Source organism: Malus sylvestris, chromosome 6, assembly GCF_916048215.2.
Source record: "Malus sylvestris chromosome 6, drMalSylv7.2, whole genome shotgun sequence".
Taxonomy (NCBI): domain Eukaryota; kingdom Viridiplantae; phylum Streptophyta; class Magnoliopsida; order Rosales; family Rosaceae; genus Malus; species Malus sylvestris.
The window spans coordinates 28,409,057-28,431,053 of record NC_062265.1 but is presented as its reverse complement, the minus strand read 5'-3'; the positions used below and the strand labels follow the sequence as shown (position 1 = coordinate 28,431,053).

The following is a 21,997-nucleotide window of genomic DNA, read 5'->3' as shown; positions in this document are numbered from 1 at the left end:
TAGATTTTTAAAGTACTAATAGCAATTTTCTAAATTTAATTAAAATTAAAAAAAAAACTGCCTAGGCCTCTGCTTGCCGCCTGACTAGCACATAGTGCGATTCGTTAACGACCAAAATTGTTATCAAGTCATCTACTAAGAACCTAATAAGATATCATTATCCAAATCTAGATATTAGGTGTATTAAATTCTTCCATGACCTGTTAACGAGACATGAGACGACACGACCCGTTAACAAATTGAGTCGTTATTGGATTACTCGTTAAGAATTCATTAAAGTAACAGGTTCGACATGACACGTCCCGTTACGATAACGGGTATGAACACGAAAACACCAAAAACACGACAAACATGACCTTTTTGCTTGCTTAAATTATTTAAATAAAACACCAAATAATATTGATTAGACTTGCAACTAAATTCAACTTAATGGTGTACAAATCAATAACTTACCCCCTTTTTTTATACAAGCAATATTGTTAAAGAAGAAATCGAATTTGAAATTTTGTGTTCAAGTTTGAATGCTTTGAACTTGAGTGACATATATAATAAGAAAAAAATAATAATAAAAAAACAAAAAATTCAGATATAGCTCATAAGCACTTATAGTTATATTTTCTTCCAGATAAATTCTAGAAAGATATCATGTATGGTAGTAAGAGTGCAGAATGACATACTTCGGGGAATATGAAAGCTCACAAAAGAGTTGCAATGATATGCTTCAATTGCATTAAGCTATAACTAACGTTATTGTTGGACTCCTTTGTTAATGAACTTTGAAAATATCAAATATGAGAAGAAGATTACAAATTTATGAAAAATGGAAAATAATTGGAAGTAAGTATTAGGAGATAATTAAATATTACGAGTCATAATCACAGTAAGAATTTTTACTGTATCTTTTTACGATGTGCAATTTTTAAAAAGATAATATAAAGAATGATTCTCATTTTAGTTGATTATATTCATTTTTTTTGTCACTAGGTAAATTGAATAATTACTAAATTACATAAATTTAGATCAATCAAATACTGATATTTCTATGAAATGATTCGGCCAAACAAATTCTTCCATGTGAATTGATTGTCCCTATTCTGGTGGGATAATAAAAATGAAAGATTAAGAATTTATAAAAAACGAGATTTAATTTAATTTTTTTTAGTGGTGAATAAAAATGGGGGTCGAACAAGGTGCATATAAACTAATTGGTATAACGCGGACGAGGATCGGTCTTCGAATTCTTTTTTTGAGATCAGATGATCAATTAAACGTATTCGTTCATCATACATTGTACGATCAATTTTCGTTAAATATTATTTATATTTAATTTTAAATATAAAATTTAAATAATTTCTAGTTACACAATGTACAATAAATACACACGATTAATTAATCCTTCAAATTTTCACAAAAAGAAACCGTAGAGGATCCTAAACTCTTGCCCATATTTAATGGGACAAAGGCCACTGTTTTTGGACAAAACTAATACGTCAAATGGTTTACGTAGACTTTTCGACAAAGACCGAGAATCATGAGAAAAGTAATAATTTGATGTAAGTGGCAATTTGCAAAACCTTGAAACTCGAGATAAGAATCGGCGTAGGAGTGCATTAACGAGGTGAGCTCCTATTAAAGTTTATACAGTAAACAATATGAAAAGTATTCTAATTTCTTATAAACTTTTGCAAAGGATATTCTTTTATCAATATAAGATTTTTTTTACTTTTACATTCTTACGCGTTGTTCACATGTAACGAATTTTCAAACCAAACACGTGAACAACACGAATTAGGTGACGTGGAACACGTGTGACCGTTAGACTTCACACGTAGGCCAACTTGCTCTGATACTATGAAAAGTTAAGGTTTCACTATAAAAATAATTAACAATATGAGAAGTAGTCTAACCTTTTATAAACTCTTGCAAGGTTTTTGCTTTCATCATTATGGTACTCTTTTACCTTCAAATTCTCATAATTACATTATTTTAAGTTTTGAAATATGTGTAGTGAATATCATCGTTATATTTGTTTAAGTTTCAAATGTGTAGGATGGTAAACAATACTACCATTTGAGAGTGATGGGTAAAAATACACCAAGTTAAAGTAAAGAATGTCAGGCTCTTGGTAGAAAAATAACCTCACTTGGTGCACGAATAAAAAGAAAAAAAAAAGATAACTCATTTTATATCACAAGGTTTCTACAAAACACCCAATTAAGCACAGTGTGATTTGCATTACAAAAGTTTATATGCACTTCAATGGTAAGCTAGATGAACTGGAAACTAGATGGTAAGCTAAAAATTACTGTCAACCAAGTTAAACACAAGAATGAGAAATTAATGGCTTCGAAAATAAACTAAAAACTCACGTTTCAATGGTCATTCCAATACATTTAGCAGCACCATGCTCAGAGTAGGCAACTGCCTCTTCAACATTGGCAGAAGTGTGTCCCAATAACGCATCGTGCAGATTTCTAATAAAGTAGGGCTCGTTTAGATATGCTTTTAAAATGAATGAAAGCGTTTTTAGAAAAAATATTTTTGGGCTTCAAAAGCACTTTAAGTGCTTTCTGCAAGAAGCACCAATTATGTGCTTCTTCCAGGAAGCACTTTAAATATTTTTTTAGGATTTACTTGCATATTTACTAATGATTGGTTTTAAAAATATTTTCACCAAAAGCGTTTTCAATCATTTCAAAAGCACATCCAAACGAGCTCGTAATCACGGTAATCCGCAGGCAACGACATGAAAGTACCGCCCATTAAGATGAACTCGACCTGTAAACACAAATTCAGTCCCAGTTATAAGTCGACAACTATGCATATTACTCTATCATGGAAATCTGCAAACCCGAAAGTAAATTCTTTAAGCTCTAAACATATGGGTTGTATCTAAATAAACACACAAAACCAAAAGATTAACTACCAAATTAACTTCACTAATCCAATTTTAAACACCAATTCCTTCAAATAATCTCTTCATTACAAAGCTCTCAATTTCATGGTGAAAAATCAATCAAGCCAAAAACTTTAAACTTCGAAACGAATCATGAATAACATAAAACTTCAATTCCCTATCAAGTGTTCGATAAAATGCGTCAATGAACTAGAGAAAGCCATACCTTGCCCGAATTGCGCACATGCTAGTTGGGAGAAGAGCCTCACGGTCCGACTCCGGCAGAGCCGCAATCATTTCGACCAGCTTCGGCGCACGTGAGAGGCCGTACTTGCGGCACGCGGTGGTCTTGAGGGCGTTTAGGTCAATGTTTTGGCCCTTCCGGGAGAGGTCGACCATGGAGCTGACGATTTCTACGATGGCTCCGATCCGGGCCTCTTCTTCGGATAGTCCATGGGCCTGGAATCCGCTCCGACTCGGTCGGGGTTGCTTTCTGGCGGGCTCGGATACTGGCAGCACTGCAGTCGCCACGGGAGAGAAGGAGGGGAGGAAAAGAGTTGTCTCAAAATTTTAATGATATAAACATAAGGTGACCAAAATTTAAAAGAAATTTGCAAATCAAAATGATGTGTATCAATAAGAAATAAATACGTTAATTAACGCTTAAATAATAATCTAATAATCAATAACTACACCATTTGATTTGTAAATTTGATTTAAAAAATTTAATCTCCTTAGAATTATTCAATTTTAAAAACTAGGCATCTTTGCTAAAACGCCACTTATTTTTAGATCTTTTAATTTTGTTTAAACTGAAAAAAAAAGTTTAATTAATTTTTTTTTTAATCCAGCTGTAAGAAACTGCACACATGTTAAAATTTGAATAGAAGTATCACCTGCTGACATGGTAATACCGTACCATCTAATAATTTTTCAAGTGAAATTATAGTGAGCTAAAACATCTACCACAAAATTTACCTCTCTAAAACAATATATATTTGAAAACTTAATAAAAACAATAAATATAGAAAATGAAAAATGGGTCATAATCATTGGTTTAGTTAGAATTGGTCTCATTAGTAACAGATTCAATTCAAAACCAATATTATTACATCAAAACACACGCAAGCAATCAATAATATAAGTTTCAGCTACACAAACATAATCTTGGGCATTATTCTCATCAGTCAGATTCAGTTCCAAACCAATATTATTACATCAAAACACACGCAAGCAATCAATAATATAAGTTTCAGCTACACAAATAGAATCTGGGCATTATTCAATTTCATAAAGGGCAAATAAGAAACCAAGATCAATTAATGTTTGCAACTTCACACAACACAAACAACGGATGGATCCTTCCTTGCAAGGCGAATGGCTCAACATGTATACAGTCAGCTCTATTACTATAACGAAAGTCGAGATTCACCGCAAAATCAATTGGCACAAAGAAGAACTCACTGCAATCTCACAAGTGCTTCTGAGGCTTGATTCTGCAAAAAGGATATTACAAAACAAAAGAAACACAGTTACCAAATAAAATCTCAATGCATGCATATTTTATGTCTTTGCCAGACTTCTGTATAAAATTGGACATGCAATTTGCAAGGGAAAATGATTTTTACACTCCAATGCACTATTTCCTCTTTTTCGTAGACTAACAATTGAATAAATCAAACCACTAACGAATAAAAACAAGGGGAGTGCATAAGAAAAATAAACTGAAAATATGAGTATACCCCTTGGAATTCAATTTTCATTAACTAAAACCCCCAATTGTAAAATTTTCTGATAAAAACCCAATGACTAGGCTCCAACTAAGCAATATCCATAATTAAGTATCACTTGGCAAAATTGGTATTTTTGAATGTCTAAATTACCCCTAATATTATTGACTTTGGGTTTATTACTTGTTATCTACATTTATTTTATATTATTTCATTCAATTAAACGTTTTGAAATGTTTATGCAGATTTGGAAAAGAAAATTTTGAGTGTCATGATTTCAATGCATATTAATAACAAAAATTACATGACATTAGAATTTTGTTTCCTTATATAGTTGTGTTCATATTTATGTAAAAATGAGCATTTTTTTCCTTTTCAAATAATTGTAACAAGTAAATTAGCATTTTTTTACAAATATAAAAATGTTATTTTATTCAAAATTACCAATATATTACATATATAAAATAACAATATAAGTTCCAGGTAAAATAATACATGCAAAATAATTTACCTACGTAATAAATAAATAAATATTGTTTGATTCAAAAGTTATTTAAGCTATTTGCATACACATATATATAATAATATCAAAATGTGCCTAACTTATGTAATAATACATGCAAAATAATTTACCTACAAAATAAATGAATGTTGATTGATTGCAAACAACACATAATAATAACAAATGTGCGTAGTATATGTAATAATACATGCAAAATTATTTACCTACAAAATAAAATAATGTTTTTAGCCAATTGATTCAAAGTTAATTAATTACCCTTATTCTACTTAAAAATATAGGTAATTTATTTCACACAGATATAATAACAACAAAATGTGCCTAACGTATACATGCAAAATAATTTACCTACAATGATTGTCAAACAAATAAAAGAAACGAAACAGATGATGGTAAGACAAGTATAAAGTAGATAATTTTGTAATAATAAAGCACTTATTTGCTATAATTATGGTGGTAATTAAATTCATCAACATAATTAGGGTGTTGTGGCACAATTGTATATATTTTGAAAATAATAGGTATTTATTTGTTTACATGGCAATTTATTTCAAATTTGGGTTTTATTTGAATGTTTAAAATGAGATGGGTTTTTGTTAAGAAAATAAGTGTTGCATGAGTTTATATCTAAAGAACCCAAAAATAAATAGGAGTATGAAAATCACTAACCTTTTACCTTTTTAACATACAAGTTCAAATGATTACGTTATGGATTTTTTATTTTTTTTTACAAAAATGCTACTTTTATCACATTTTTTATACCACATTTATCCCATTTTTCTAATAGAAATGAGAATCACATATGTCGATGGCCCCTACCTCTATAAAAGAGGTGGTACAAATGTGATACAAAAAATGTGGCAAGTCTAGCATTAATCAAATTTTTATGCAAGGATAAAAGTGTGCGTACCTTTTATGAGAGTGAATACCGGAAAAGCTTTCATGACACTTCATATTTTCTCTCTCATAAGACAGGTGGATTTCAGGAATATGTTGTACCTTTGGATGATCCATGCCGCCTCTTACGGACTCTATAAGTTGCTTTGGAACAAAATACAGAATCAAGCGTTCTACGTTAGCAAGGAACTCAATGCCCTGCGGCAATGCCTTTAACTCCAGGCAGTTCCCAATTTCTAAGACCTGGAGATTTGGCATCGCCCCTTTCTCTATAGCTATACTATTCAATACCAGGAAGCTGCGCAACATCAAATGCTTAAGCTTTATGAAGCCTCTAGAGAAACACAATTTTTCGCCAACATATGCATTACTTAGGTGAAGCATTTCAAGATTCGGCAATGGTTGAATGTGAGGTAGCACATCTTCTTCAAGTCTAGACCAAATTAGATCCATACAAGTCAGGTTATGGAGTGAACCAAACCAAAGAGGTACCTTTTCTAGTTTTCCACCCAAAATAACCTTTCGAAGGTCTGGAGGAGGCGAACGTAGTGCATTAACTCGAAGAAACTCCTCTTCATCACTTGCCATAAAAAACAAACAGTGGAGGAGCTCTAACTTTTGAAGGGAGTCACATAGGTCCATCTCGTCACTTGCTTTCACATTTGTAATACCGAGGCTTGTAAGTTGGGTCATATTCCCGATGCCCTTAATAATCTTTCCTTCTGATTCAACAGATTGCAAAACTTGTAGTTTCTGTAATTTAGTTAGATCGGATGCTGTTTTTGTCCCATTGACACATCTAAGGGCAGCCCAATCACCAGTGTGACAATACATCATTAGATGGCGTAGGTTTACTAACTTGGAGATTGCTTTTGGAAGTGCCCTTATCTTACCGTGACAGATGTTCAAGGTTTGAAGGTTGAGAAGCCGTCCGATGGATTCTGGAAGCTCGTCAATTAAAGTTCTCTTCAAATTTAAATATCTTAAGTTGAACGAGTACACTAGTTCATCCGGAAATCTATCAATTGGAGCATCCTGCACATCTAGAACTCTCAACAACTTGAATCCAGAAGGCAATTTCTTTAACGCGCCAAAGACAAGAAAGGAGCGAAGCTCTGACATTCCTGTGCAAGAATTAATTTCTCTTTCAGTTGTTTGAATTGACAATCGGCGGATTTCAGCTTTATCTATTATTTCTCTGCCAACATACGTAGCACCAAACTTTTCCTTTTTTGATGTCGACAAAGCAAGCTCACGCACAAGTCATGCATCTTACATGCTTTTAGTCCTCCAGCTTCATCCTTTTCAACTTGTAGCATGCTACGACCAATAAGTTCCACAACATAGCCCTCTGCAACTTCTTCTGGTGTGACCCCATCAATTGGTTCAATAAACCCTTCAGCTATCCACAACCTGATCAACTTTTTTCTTTTGATGAGATAATCTTCTGGGAAAAGGGCACAATATAGGAAACAAGGCTTCAACCGGTTGGGCAAATTGTTGAAACTAAGTAACAAGATGCTGCTCATTGGTTCTAGCATAGGATGGTTAGTCAAGTGCCAATTTAAGCTGTTATATACGCTTCTCTATTCCGATGATGACCTCTTGGAAGACATTCGACCACCTAAAGTTACCACTGCCAGAGGTAGGCCTTCACACTTTTCCACAAGTTTCCATGCTAATGATTCAAGCTCTGGTGGACAAGATTTGTTATCGTAACTTGAGAATGCTTTCTTGCTAAAGAGCTCCCAAGCTTCATTGTTTTCCAAAGGTTCAATTTCAAAAGGACGACTTTCAACTTCAAAAGAATAGAATGCTATGTCTTTCTTTCGTGTTGTAAGCATGATTCGACTTCCATGGTGTCTATTAAGAAGTGGTATCCTTATTTCTTGCCAAAGTTTAATATCCCACACATCATCCAATACAACGAGGTACCTTTTAGACTTCAAGTATGTCAACAACATCTCTAACAATTCTTCATAACTCATGGAATTCAAATGTTCAGGCACCTCTTCCTTTCTTCCTTCATGGAACTTCTTGATCATTTGTTTGAATAAGTCTTCAATCACATAAGTTTGAGAAACAGTGATCCATGCATAACAATCAAAATGTCGCTTTACGTTTTCGTTGTTGAAGGTATTGGCAACAAGAGTTGCCTTGCCTGATCCTCCCATCCCGACCACAGACACAACCATTTTATTTTCCTCTCCATTCATCAACAATCCCATTAACGTTTGCTTCTTGTCTTCAATCCCAATTAGTTCATCTTCCATAATATAAAGAGAAGACTCGGCTTTGTTCTTCACCCATCTGGGAACACTATCCGAACTTGTTCCTTCTATTGTAGAGACACCATATCTCTCATTCCTCTCTGGAATGGCTTTGATCTTTTTTGTGATTTTCTGTAATTTTTTGGCTATTCGATGCCTATACCAAAGATTCTTTGGAAAGTAAATGGTTCTGTGGAGCAATTTTGCAATTGGAGTCGCACTTTGCTTGTCATATATGTGATACAGGAACTCATCAATGACATTTTCCGCATCGCAAGTCAAATCTCTGACGCTTGTAACCCACGTTTTCACTCCTTCTGTTTGTGGTTCCTTGCCTTCAGCATCTATTAAGAAAGATTTCAAGCTTATGAGCTCCAGCTTATGCTCATCAACTTCATCACGGACTGCCGCTATGGAAGATGCTTCGTTCTCAAGAATGAACGCAATTTTCCCAATCAATAGTGATGCTGACTCCATTTTGGCCTTCGATACTTGGTATGCAATCTATCTGCAGAATAGGCAAGTTTCAAAACAACAGAAAAAGAAAAAAAGAATGCAATGGAAATCTAGTCACTTCCACGAGCCTCTTATCTATTCGACGAAGGGATTGGAGCTTGCTCATGAATATAGCCATTTTTAAGCCCTCACGTCAATTCCACGAGCCTCTTATCTATTCTCATTCGATACGAGGGAGAAACAAGTAAAATTAGAGAAATTCACTTTAGAATTAGAAACAATTGGAAGTTACGATGGAAGTCATGAAACAAAGACCAGTACTTTTTGGTTCTTACGAATACTGTCTGACAAAGACCAATAATTTCAGACGAAGACAAAAACCTTTGGACAAAGATGATAAAGTGATGTACGTGGCAATTTGTAAAGAAACCGCGTAGGATGTATTTTGCTCGCCGTCAATAATTGCGTGGTGAGGTCAATTAAAGTTGCGCTTCCAATTTGGGGTCGGTAGAAAAATAATTGGTGCACGAATAAAATAAAAAATATAATAGAAAACTCTTATTTCAAATAACAAACACAAGGTTTTGAAAAATCACTCAAGCACACTGTAATTTTAATTCACATTACAAAAGTTTATATACACTTTCAGTAAAATTCAATTACTTTTTCAGTTTCTGATTCAACACTTATCGTGCCACCGATTGACAACTGTACCATATTGATTTTATGCCGATCGATAATGACACGGTATTGTAGCAAACTGAAATTTTAGGTATTTATTGGTATTCGATAATATTACTGACGATATTATCATACCGTATTGAAAAATTAGTAGAGAATAATTTATATTCATATCTAAAAGTACATATATAATATGATCAAGAGACAAATATTTTTACACTCGTTTTTTAGCCATTAGACTTTATAACATTCAATGGTCTTGATTAAGACTATTGTTGAAAAGTTTAAACCTTAAGTGACATGGATGATGATGTGAATTATAAGTAATAAATAAACAATTATATTAAATGAATAAGAATCAATTAATCCAGTAGAACTCAAAAGGAAAAAATATCAACTGGTCACGATCGTAAGGAGGAGGAGAGAAAATCCGTCTTTACTGTATGTTGATTTGATTCGATTTATACAAAATTAAGAAGCACACAAAGCGTATCGAGCAATCGCTCTATCTTTTGAATTATTTTGTTCGGTAAACAAAACTAAACTCAAAACCCTAATTCTTCATTCTTGGTATTTTGAGTGCTAAATTAGATTGTGGAAAATGATTTTTTCCCTCATTGGTCAAGCATGAGAACAATCTGAACAAGCGGGAAAACATATCATCCGATAAATGGTAATAACACGAGTAAAAAGATCAGGAAGGTTTTTTTTACCAAAAAAATTAAAAATAAAACCAGGAGATATGCGGCAGAGAAAGGGAGGTCTCCCTCTTACTCTCCCCCTGACTTTGAAGTTTGAACGGTACGGTTTTTTCTTCTTTTTTTTTGTTTCAGTTTTTATTATTTTTTGTTTTATTTATTATTTATAATACTAATTATAATAAATACTTGGTAATATAGCCTAGTAGTATTTTTCTTTATTTATAAGTGAGTTGTCTTAAATTCGATTCTCGTCAAAAATGAATTTGAACCACATTATTGGTAGCTCATCGTGAGGGAGTAGAATTCTCTTCCCTTTTTTTCCCCTCCCCTTCCCTCCCCTCCTACTTAAACGGTCACGGTTAAGCCACGTCAACATCTTATATTAACTTTTTATAGCAAAAGAAAGATAAAATAAAAGAATGTGAAAGCAGTGGAAGAAATCCTAATCCCATTGTGAGACCAAAGACGAATTTATTAAATATTAATTCAGCGAAGCAGTAATTGTACATAAATGTAATGTTTTCTCTTCATGCAAAGAGAGATCATAACAACGTCCGTGGCCATGTCCTGCAGCGTACGGGGACTCTCACCGCACTCCACCAAATCATTCTCCATATTCTCCACGTAACCTGTGTACTCTTTCATCCTCTTTGGTCTCGAAAACCTCACGCCATCGACATAGCTAGCGGAGCCAAGGCCGAGAGCATAGAAAGGCTTGTTCTTCCAATAAGTTAGATTGTGTTTGCAGTGATATCCGAAGGCGTCCTAGACGCCATCTTATAGAACTCAGCAGACCGCGTTTCTGAAGGCAACGGGAACTCCCCTGGTGTATACCTGCAAACAAAAAACTCCAACTTCAGGACCAAATTCATTCCAAAACTAAAACCGTAGATTTCGTGCCTTGTTCGACTTGGAGGGAACTCAACCCGAATTTCAACCTCGAACGTCTCCAAAACGGAATTCACGAGCTTTGGCGGCGAAAGAGATGGCGTGCCGCTGCAAAAAAACACCTTCTCCAGAGGCCGATCGGTCTTGTTTTCGGCTTTTGTGGAGTTGATTTCTCGGCAGAGTAACTGTAAGTAGTTTGTCATTTGCGGGTCGCCTTCGGTTTGGGCGGAAGCAGCACCGAGGGCGACGATTGTGAAGTCGTAGTAGTGACAGCGCTTCCGGCAGAAAGGGAGGTGGATGTAGGCGGAAGTGGGAGGCGGGAGAATAATGGCGGGGGGTTTGGTTGAGGCATATTGTCGAACAGTTGGCGCAGTGTGTGGCAAGGAGGCAGATTCTCTGCCCTCCCACTTCCCGTGTCCTCCCGTTTTATGTGGTCACGGTTAAACCACGTCAACATTTTATATATATTTTTTATAAGAGATAATAAGACAAAAAGGAATAGTAATATAAAATGTTGACGTGGCTTAACCGTGACCATACAAACAGAAAGACACGGGAAGTGGGAGGGCAGAGAATCTACCTCCGTGTGGGAATTAGGTGAAAGGTAGTGTGTGGCGGCAGGGGCGGATCCATTACAGGACCTGGGTGGTCCCCGGACCCTCCGGAAGATCGAAGAAGCATCTGTGAAGATCGTTGAGGACCACCCGACTGCCTGGTCCCGTGCTGGTTTTGGAATTTGCAGCGCAGCACCCAGCAAAATTTAGCGAAGAAGAAAGTTTAATATTGTTTTTAATGACCTGGCCTAGACGGTGCCGTTTTGAGCCAGGCCATTCAAAAAATTAAAACTCTTTTTCGTCTACAAAGCCGAGGCCCAACTACTTCTCATGCAATTCCCTCTTTTAATTAGCACAAAGCCCCAAATCCACCCATCCAATACAAACCTTACCCCGGAACCCCACCACAATTATTCCACCTCTATCTTTCCATCATCACCTCATTACAATATTGAATTTCAAATAAATTTTATGATTTTGGTCTTATTAGATGAAAATATTCATATGATTATTGTGATGTAGTTTATGATTTTTTTATAACAATTTGATCAGTAAAACCCAAGCCTTAAGATTCTGTGCACAAATTACTACACAAATCAGAGAAACAAGAAGTTCTGGAAAAGTGAGATCCTCAATTCATCTATATATGCTGAAGCGAAATTAAATTAGATATTCTACTCAATATTACAATCATAATCTTTTTAAGTGTTATCTTCCATCAGCTCAACACTTCAGCACATGACAAGAATAGAATGATCATTTCGTGTGACGAAGCACTCTCTCACATATAAAGAACGAATACCTGGCGAGTATCTTCATATGAAAGAAATGTTTCCCATCCTTCATTTGCCATATAATCACGACGAACAAGCTCCACTTGGTCTGGCCTAATTTTGTGATGTATGTCCTAGAACCAGCAAGAATGTTCAGTAAAGATTTTTTCAAGGGATTTGAGGGATCATGTTTGTAGCCTCAGTTGCATAAAACACGTTCAAACAAGAATGACTACCCACATACCTGAATTCCAGCCTCTCACGGCACTTCAAGCCCAAGTCTTCCATCCATGCAAAAGCTAACCCCCGAAGATTTCCTTTCTCAACCCCAGAAGTAACTAAAGGCATTGGAATGTCTTGCTGAACTCTATAAACACGCGTCCAAGGGGGACCATGGCTAGGATCCGAGCTACAATGTCCACAAGTTGCTCAGGTGGGTAATTTCTATACCTGCCCGTTTTCCAAAGCTCATAGAGTCCAGTTCCACGGATCACGAGTGTTGGATAAATTTTAAGCCCATCTGCTCTGAACAAGGGAATCTCAAAGAACTCCCGAAAACTCTCCATGTCTCTCTCCACCCCTACATTTGGAAGATCAGGCATCATGTGTGCAACCACCTAGAGCAAATGCATAAAATTATTAGTGTGAAACAAAAGTAAATCAACATGAACGACAAGAATACACAGCAAATATGCATATTGTAAACAGTCCTCAAGGCTTTTAATATTGCAGTTCATAAAGATTACGGTCATACAATTACAAACACATGCTTCTTCTTGAACTTAGACAAAGTGAATGGTAACACCAAAACCAACTAGATTATGATAAAATATTATCCCCTGAACTATGGGAGAGCACAATAATTTGAAAAATATATCCAGGCTCACAAATTGTTTTGATGAAAGATTGATCTCCTGTCACTGTAGATATAAAAGGTCCAAAATCCGTTCTTTTCCCACGGTGAAGGTAAGTGAGTTTTATGATAAGGTACTAGGCTGACCTTATAAATAGCATCCTTTGCCACGCAAAAACAATCAGCCACTGCAGCTATGGTATGACCTCTATTGTTGTCCCGAGCCACATCCTCGTATGTACTCTGAACTCCAATTTCTAGTCTAGCACAACCATAAGAAAGCATTTGTCTCAAGTGAGGTCCAAGGCAATAATCTGGCCTCCAGCAGAATAAAAAGTTACAACTACCTTCGTTAACCTTCTAGACCGACCAGATGAACTGGAAACTAGATGGTAAGCTAAAAATTACCGTCAACCAAATTAAACACAAGAATGAGAAATTAACGGCTTCAAAAACAAACTAAAAACTCATGTTTCAATGGTCATTCCAATACATTTAGTAGCACCATGCTCAGAGTAGGCAAAAGCCTCTTCAGCATTGGCAGAAGTGTGTCCCGATAATGCATCGTGCAGATTTCTAATAAAGTAATCACGGTAATCCACGGGCAACGTCATGAAAGTACCGCCCATTAAGATGAACTCGACCTGAAAACACAAATTCAGTACCAGTTACAAGGCGACAACTATGCATATTACTCTATCAGAGCAACTCCACCCATGGAGCCTTCCCCCCTGGCAATCCACTATTGAATCCATCATTTTGAACAGTAACTGCCTTAAATGAATAGTAACTGTCATTAATGAACAGTAATTGCCATTTGCATCTCCACCCTTGGAGCCATCCCCCCAGGCAATAGGCAATAAAATATTAGTTTTTTTGTTTGTTTAAATAATACAAAATAAAATTATTTGTAATTTCGGATAAGATTTTTTAAATCGTTCTCGTTGCGCCACGTGTCATTTTATAAAAACAAACAATTATTTAACGATGGATTTCGATAAGATTTTTATCCAATGTCATCGTGCCACGTGTCGTTATTTTTTGAAAATCTATGACGATAGATTTTGATCAGATTTTAACTCGTTCAAAATTGCGCCACGTGTCATTATCCGAAAAGATAATTATTGGAAATCGATTTCGATAAGAATTTTATCCAATGTCATCGTGCCACGTGTCGTTATCTTTTGAGAATATTTGACGATAGATTTTGATCAGATTTTAACTCGTTCAAAATTGCGCCACGTGTCATTATTCGAAAATATAAAATTATTGGAGATCGATTTCGATAAGATTTTTATCCAATACGATCGTGCCATGTGTCATTATCTTTTCAGAATCTTTGAGGATAGATTTTGATTAGATTTTTAACGAATGACGGCATGCCACGTGGCCTCATCTACAATCCGATCATTTTCTGAATCGTCCATATAATCCACCATCCATTCTCACAAATCTCACACCAATTTTCTCAACATCTCTATCTCATTATTCATAATTTCTGCTTCTTCTTCACCATCCATCCTTACAATGTCTTCTTCTTCATCAAGGATGATGTGGGAAATCGATCAGCAAGAGGAGGAATTGTTTAACCAATCTGAAGGAATGTTCAACCTGCAGATAGCCGAAAATGAGATGGAAGAGGATGAGGAGCGTAGAAGGAGAGATGATGAAACAAGAATGGCCAGAGCCTCACATTCCCGTCGAGTCATCCAGACTGTTGCTCAGATATGCAGGCCCAACCGTTCAAGAAACATTGATAGAAGCAGGCAACGACGGGGTGAAGAGCTGTTGGACGATTACTTTGTCCATAACAGTGCATTTCCTGATACTTTCAGACGCCGTTTTAGAATGGAACGACATTTGTTCAACAGAATCATGACTGATGTTTGCAACCATGATTCTTACTTTGTGCAAAAGAAGGATGCTTGTGGTGTTATGGGTCTCCTGCCTGAGCTAAAAATCACTGTTGCGTTGCGGATGCTTGCGTATGGAGCATCTGCAGACCAAGTGGATGAGATAACGAGGATGGGGAAATCAACCATTCTTGAGGCCCTGATGAGGTTTTGCGGAGCAGTCGAATCTTTGTACACCGCAGAGTACCTCCGAAAACCTACTCACGTGGACTTGCAAAGGCTTCTGAAGAAGGGCGAGATGCGAGGTTTTCCTGGGATGATAGGAAGCATCGATTGTATGCACTAGACGTGGAAAAACTGTCCAAGTGCATGGCAAGGCGCATATGGGGACAGAAAAGGATCAAAATCTATCATTTTGGAGGCAGTGGCATCTTTTGATACATGGATATGGCACGCCTTTTTCGGGGTTCCGGGAGCTCAAAATGATCTCAACGTCCTTGCCCAATCCCCAGTGTTCAACGACGTCCTGCAAGGAAAGGCACCAAAAGTCACGTACGTCGTCACAACGGTAACTTTTCTTAATTTTAAAACTATTTTTTCTTTTTTTTTTTAATTTATAAAGCAGATTAATATCAACCGTTGATCTCAGATCGAACGGTTGATATAAAATCAACTTTTTTTTTTTTACCGTTGTAAATCGAACAGTTCTTATTAAAGAACCGTTGGGATCTAACGGCCCATGGGAAGCCACGTGGCTTCCCAACGGTAACTGACGCGCGGGCCATCCCCCTGAAATCATGTCGGGCAACGCGCCCCCACTCGCGAGTGAGGGGCACGCGCCTGACACAAAAAAAATAAAAAAAAGGGCCGGACCCAGCCCTTGCGTCAACGTGACGTCACACGAGCTCGGGGGCCAGGCCTGTCAACTTTTCACGGGCCTCCGACTCGGGCTCCCACCCTCACTCGGGCCCGTCCCCGCTGGAGCTGCACCCACCGGCCCCGAGGGCCCTTTCTCCTCGCCTGTGGCCCGAGCAACCAGCATGGCTGGCGTTGCTCTCATGGAAATCTGCAAACCCGAAAGTAAATTCTTTAAGCTCTAAACATATGGGTTGTATCTAAACACACAAAACCAAAAGATTAACTACCAAATTAACTTCACTAATCCAGTTTTAAACACCAATTCCTTCAAATAATCTCTTCATTACAAAGCTCTCAATTTCATGGTGAAAAATCAATCAAGCCGAAAACTTTAAACTTCGAAACGAATCATGAATAACATAAAACTTCAATTCCCTATCAAGTGTTCGATAAAATGCGTCAATGAACTAGAGAAAGCCATACCTTGCCCGAATTGCTAGTAGGCTCGTATCCAGTGTAAGATTGAGTGCTATGCTCGAAGTCCGAATCGGGACCGTCGGGGCAGTACACGCAAATATTTCCGGTAGTGGCGATGTGGGGCCACCGATGAGGCTTCGACATCCCGGCCACGACGACGATGCCCGAAGCGGTTGGGACCGGCTTGACCCGGAGCTTGGGGAGAAGAGCTTTACTGTCTGACTCCGGCAGAGCTGCAATCATTTGAGCAGCTTCGTCGCACGTGAGAGGCCGTACTTGCGGTACGCGGTGGTCTAGAGGGCGTTTAGGTCGACGTTTTGGTCCTTTCGGGAGAGGTTGACCATGGAGCTGACGATTTCGGCGATGGCCCTGACCCGGGCCTCTTCTTCGGATAGTCCATGGGCCTCGAATCTGCCCCGACCAGGTCGGGGTTGCTTTCTGGCGGGCTCGGATACTGGCAGCACCGTAGTATTCATTTTAAAGAAAATTATATTTTTATACTAAAAAATCAATATGGTACTATTGATTTTGTTCTTATCTTTAAAAGTTAAGCATCTACGTCAAAACGCTTTTTATTTTTAGTTCTTTTGATTTTGTTTAAACTAAAAAATAAAAATTAATTGTAAATTAAAAAGCTGCCGTAAGAAACTGCACACATGTTAAAATTTGAATAGAAGTATCACCGACCTAAATAGTAATACCGTACCGTCTGATAATTTTTCAAGTGAGTCATAGTGAGCTAAAACATCCACCATAAAATTTACCTCTCTAAAACAATATATATTTGAAAACTTGATAAAAAATAAAAAATATTGAAAATGAAAAATGGGTCATAATCATTGATTTAGTTAGAATTGGTCTCATCACTGACATATTCAGTTCCAAACCAATATTATTATATCAAAATACATGCAAGCAAACAATAATATAAGTTCCTGTTACACAAACAGAATCTTGGGCATTATTCTCATCAATGACAGATTCAGTTCCAAACCAATATTATTACATCAAAACACACGCAAGCAATTAATAATATAAGTTTCAGTTACACAAATAGAATCTTGGGCATTATTCAATTTCACAAAGGGCAAATAAGAAACCAAGATCGATCAATGTTTGCAACTTCACACAACACACAAACAATAGACGAATTCTTCCTTGGCGAATCACTCAACACGTATATAGTCAGCTCTGTTACTATAACGAAAGTCAAGATTCACCGTAAAATCAATTGGCACAAAGGAAAACTCACTGCAGTCTCACAAGTGCTTATGAGGCTTGATTCTACAAAAAGGTCATTAAAAGACAAAAGAAACACAGTTACTAAATAAAATCTCAATGCATGCATATTTTGTCTTTGCCGGACTTCTATATAAGATTGGACAAGCAAACTGTGAGGGAAAATGATTTTTACACTCCGATGCTCTACTTCCTCTTTTTCATAGCCTAATAAATCAAAACACTAACGAATCAAAACAAGAGGAGCGCATAAGGAAAAAAAAAATAGGAGTATAAAAATCACCAACCTTTTAACTTTCTAACGTAATAGTTCAAATAATTAAGTTGTGGAATATTTTTTTACAAAATTATTACTTTTACCACATTTGTACCATCTCTCTAATAGAAATGAGATCCACATGTGTCGATGAGCTCTACCTCTATAAAAAAATGTGGTACAAATGTGATACAAAAAATGTGGTAAGTCTAACCGTAATAAATTTTTTATGCAAGGATAAAAGTGTGCATACCTTTTGCGAGAGTGAATACCAGAAAAGCTTTTATGGTACCATATATTTTCTCTCTCATAATGCAGGTGGATTTCAGGAATATGTTGCACCTTTGGATGATCCATGCCTCCTCTTACGGACTCTATAAGTTGCATTGGAACAGAAGACAGCGTCAAGCGTTCTACGTTAGCAAGGAACTCAATGCCCTGCGGCAATGCCTTTAACTCCAGGCAGTACGCAATGGATAAGAGCTGGAGATTTGGCATCGCCCCTTTCTCTATAGCTATACTATTCAATACCGGGAAGCTGCTCAACACCAAATCCTTAAGCTTTATGAAGCCTCTGGAGAAACACAATTTTTTGCCAACATATGCATTAAATAGCCCAAGCGTTTCAAGATTCGGCAATGCTTGAATGTGAGGTAGCACATCTTCTTCCAGTCTAGACCAACGTAGATACATACGTGTCAGGTTATTGAGTGAACCTAACCAAAGAGGTAACCTTTCTAGTTTTCCGGCCAATAAAATGTTTTGAAGGTCTAGAGGAGGCGAACGTAGTGCATTAACTCGAAGAAACTCCTCTTCATCACTTGCCACTAAAAGCAAAGTGTGAAGGAGCTCTAACTTTTGAAGGGAGTCACAGAGGTCCATCTCGTCACTTGCTTTCACATTTGTAATACCGAGGCTTGTAAGTTGGGTCATATTCCTGATGACTTTAATAATCTTTCCTTCTGATTCAACAGAATCCAAAACTTGCAGTTTCTGTAATTTACTTAGATCCGATGCTGTTTTTGTCCCACTGACATGTCTAAAGACCGCCAAATCACCAATGTAACAATACATGATTAGATGGCGTAGGTTTACTAACTTGGAGATTGCTTTTGGAAGTGCCTTTATCTTACTGTCACAAATGTTCAACGTTTGAAGATTGTGAAGCCGTCCGATGGATTCTGGAAGCTCCTCAATCAAAGTTTTCTTCAAATTTAAATATCTTAAGTTGAACAAGTACACTAGTTCATCTGGAAATCTATCAATTGGAGCATCCTGCACATCTAGAACTCTCAACAACTTGAATCCAGAAGGCAATTTCTCTAACGCGCCAAAGACAAGAAAGGAGCGAAGCTCTGACATACCTGTGCAAGAATTAATTTCTCTTTCAGTTGTTTGAATTGACAATCGGCGGATTTCAGCTTTATCTATTATTTCTCTGCCAACACACGTAGCACCGAAATTTTCCTTCTTTGATATCGACAAAGCAAGCTCACGCACAAGATCATGCATCTTACATGCTCTTAGTCCTACAGCTTCATGCTTTTCAACTTGTAGAATGCTACGAACAATCAGTTCCACAAGATAACCCTCTGCAACTTCTTCTGGTGTGACCCCATCAATTGGTTCAACAAACCCTTCAGCTATCCACAACCTGATCAACCTTTTTCTTTTGATGAGATAATCTTCTGGGAAAAGGGCACAATATAAGAAACATGGCTTCAACCGGTTGGGCAAATTGTTGAAACTAAGCAACAAGATGCTGCTCATTGGTTCCTGTTAAATTATGGCCAAACAACAATTACTTTCGGCTATTAAAAAAAGGAAAAGAAAAAACTTTTGGTTATAAAATTATAAAGACATCATGATGAGGAGGCATCATGATGATGTTTTTTCTTCTTTTGTGGTTTTTTATTAGCCGAAAGTGATGGCTTGGTTTAAATAATAAGTCATTGTTTTGTTTCGGTAGATAGAGAAGAAAAGGAGAGCTCAATTTCAGTTTTGAGCAGAAGAGAGAAGAGAGCTGCAGAGAAAATGAGTGCAAGCTGCAGAGCATCAGAAAATTAGAAAGGGTGCAACAACCCTTTGTTGAAAAGAAGAAGAATGTGCTCTTCTTTTTATTAGCAATCATCCATCATAGTTATTGTTGTAATAGCTTTGAGCTACATGTATAGAGAAGAAATTATTCATTATATTTCTTTCTCTATTGGTTTCTGTGGTGTGTGAGAGCTATTGGGTGTATTGGGTTATTTGGGTTGTGAGATTGCCAACACTTTGTAAACTCCCATTTGGTTGATAGTGGATTATTGGGTGAGCTCCTACTGCTCCGAGGACGTACTCCAGTTACACTGACTATTGAGGAACCTCGTTAAAATCTTGGTGTCTTTTATATTTTGTTCTTGCATTTTCATTTGATAAATTTCCTGTGGGTTAGCTTGAGTTGGTTCCAACGAGTTTGGTGCTATCCTAGCACAACAATTGGTATCAGAGCACTGGTTGCTCTTGGGTACTGTCTAGTTGCCAAAAGATGTCAGACGGGCAAGATGAGAATCCTTTTGGAAGCACCTCCGGGTTTGCAAGAACTACGGTGCAAAATGCAAAGTTCGAAGTGGAAAAGTTTGATGGCACAAACAACTTCGGGATGTGGCAATGTGAGGTCAAAGATGTGTTGGCTCAACAAGATCTACTTGCCGCTTTGGGAGAAAAGCCGGAAGCTATGTCGAAGTCGGAATGGGAGAAATTAAATTTGTGGGCTTGCTCTTCAATTCGGTTGTGCCTTGCAAAAACTCAGAAGTATTTTGTGATGCGGGAGACGGTAGCAAGTGTGTTGTGGCAAAAATTGGAAGACAAGTATATGACAAAGAGTGCAGAGAACCGGCTACACTTGAAGAAAAAGCTCTACCGCTTCCAATACAAAGAAGGTACAAAAATGATTAGACACCTTGATGCTTTTAATAAGTTGATTGCCGACTTGTTAAATTTAGATGAGGATATTAAGGATGAAGATAAGGCCTTAATATTGTTGAATTCCTTGCCGGATTCTTATGAGCATTTTGTTACCACTATTATGCATGGTAAAGAAACTGTGAAATTTGAAGATGTGTCAAATGCCTTGATGAATTATGAAATGAGGCATAGAGATAAAAATCATGATAGTACCTCTGAAGCTTTATTTGTTAGAGGTAGATCATCGGAGAGGAGGTCATCTTCTAGCAGGAAAAAATCACAGTCTCGACCTAGAGGAAACTCTAAAGGTAGAAAACCTTTGGAAAGGGATGAATGTGCCTTTTGTCATAATAAGGGTCATTGGAAGAAAGATTGTCCTAAATTGAAGACCAAAGGCAAAGAAAGTTCTGAAGCTAATGTTGCTGAGGTTGAAACAGATTTTTCTGATTTTGCTTTAACCACTTCCTCATCATTTGATTGTGCTACTAAGTGGGTGTTGGATACGGGTTGTACTCATCATATGACTCCTCACAAGGATTGGTTTTCAAGCTTGAAAGAGTTTGATGGTGGCGTTGTGTTCATGGGAGATGATAATCCTTGCACAACAAAAGGGATTGGTACAGTTCGTTTGAAGTTGCATGATGGCATGGTTAAAGAGTTGACAGGTGTTCGGTATGTACCGAATTTGAAGAAAAATCTTATTTCTTTGGGTACTCTGGAATCCAAGGGCTTCAGGTTTCATTCAGATGGACAGACATTGAAAGTTACTTATGGTGCACTTGTTGTGATGAAAGCTCCTAGATGTGGCCATTTGTATTTATTGCAGGGAAGCACTGTGACAGGTGAAGCATATGTAGTCTCTGAAAATATGGGCACATCTGATTCAGATACTACTAAATTGTGGCATATGAGATTAGGTCATGCCGGTGAAAAAGCTCTACAAGGGCTTGTGAAACAAGGTCTTCTAAAAGGTGCCACGACTTGTAAGCTTGATTTCTGCGAGCATTGTGTCTTGGGGAAGCAAACTAGAGTGAAGTTTGGTACTGCTGTACATCAGACGAAGGGCATTCTTGATTATGTGCATTCGGATGTTTGGGGTCCTACAAAGACTCCCTCTTTGAGTGGTAGACATTGGTTCGTGACCTTTGT

At 37.1% G+C, this 21,997-nt stretch overlaps 2 protein-coding genes, 1 long non-coding RNA gene and 2 pseudogenes across 3 annotated transcripts; all 5 read right to left on the bottom strand.

Moving 5' to 3' along the window:
- Window positions 1–2,164: 2,164 nt before the first annotated feature.
- LOC126627296 (uncharacterized) lies at window positions 2,165–3,464 on the bottom strand. Its single transcript, XR_007624963.1, has 2 exons — window positions 3,123–3,464; window positions 2,165–2,778 (listed from the first exon to the last, which is right to left on the bottom strand). It is a non-coding gene; the product is annotated as an uncharacterized LOC126627296 (long non-coding RNA).
- Window positions 3,465–4,048: 584 nt separating this feature from the next.
- On the bottom strand, window positions 4,049–9,390 carry LOC126627243 (disease resistance protein RPM1-like; annotated as a pseudogene).
- Window positions 9,391–10,602: 1,212 nt separating this feature from the next.
- LOC126625589 (elongator complex protein 3-like) lies at window positions 10,603–16,883 on the bottom strand (annotated as a pseudogene).
- Window positions 16,884–17,582: 699 nt separating this feature from the next.
- Window positions 17,583–18,677, bottom strand: LOC126627280 (disease resistance protein RPM1-like). The gene is made up of 2 exons (XM_050296751.1): window positions 18,156–18,677; window positions 17,583–17,691 (listed from the first exon to the last, which is right to left on the bottom strand). The coding sequence occupies exons 1-2, from the start codon at window positions 18,593–18,595 to the stop codon at window positions 17,667–17,669; spliced, it is 465 nt and encodes a 154-aa protein (XP_050152708.1). The 5' UTR covers window positions 18,596–18,677; the 3' UTR covers window positions 17,583–17,666.
- Window positions 18,601–19,672, bottom strand: LOC126625588 (disease resistance protein RPM1-like). The gene is made up of 2 exons (XM_050294641.1): window positions 18,701–19,672; window positions 18,601–18,618 (listed from the first exon to the last, which is right to left on the bottom strand). The coding sequence occupies exons 1-2, from the start codon at window positions 19,670–19,672 to the stop codon at window positions 18,601–18,603; spliced, it is 990 nt and encodes a 329-aa protein (XP_050150598.1).
- Between the last annotated feature and the right edge of the window lie 2,325 nt (window positions 19,673–21,997).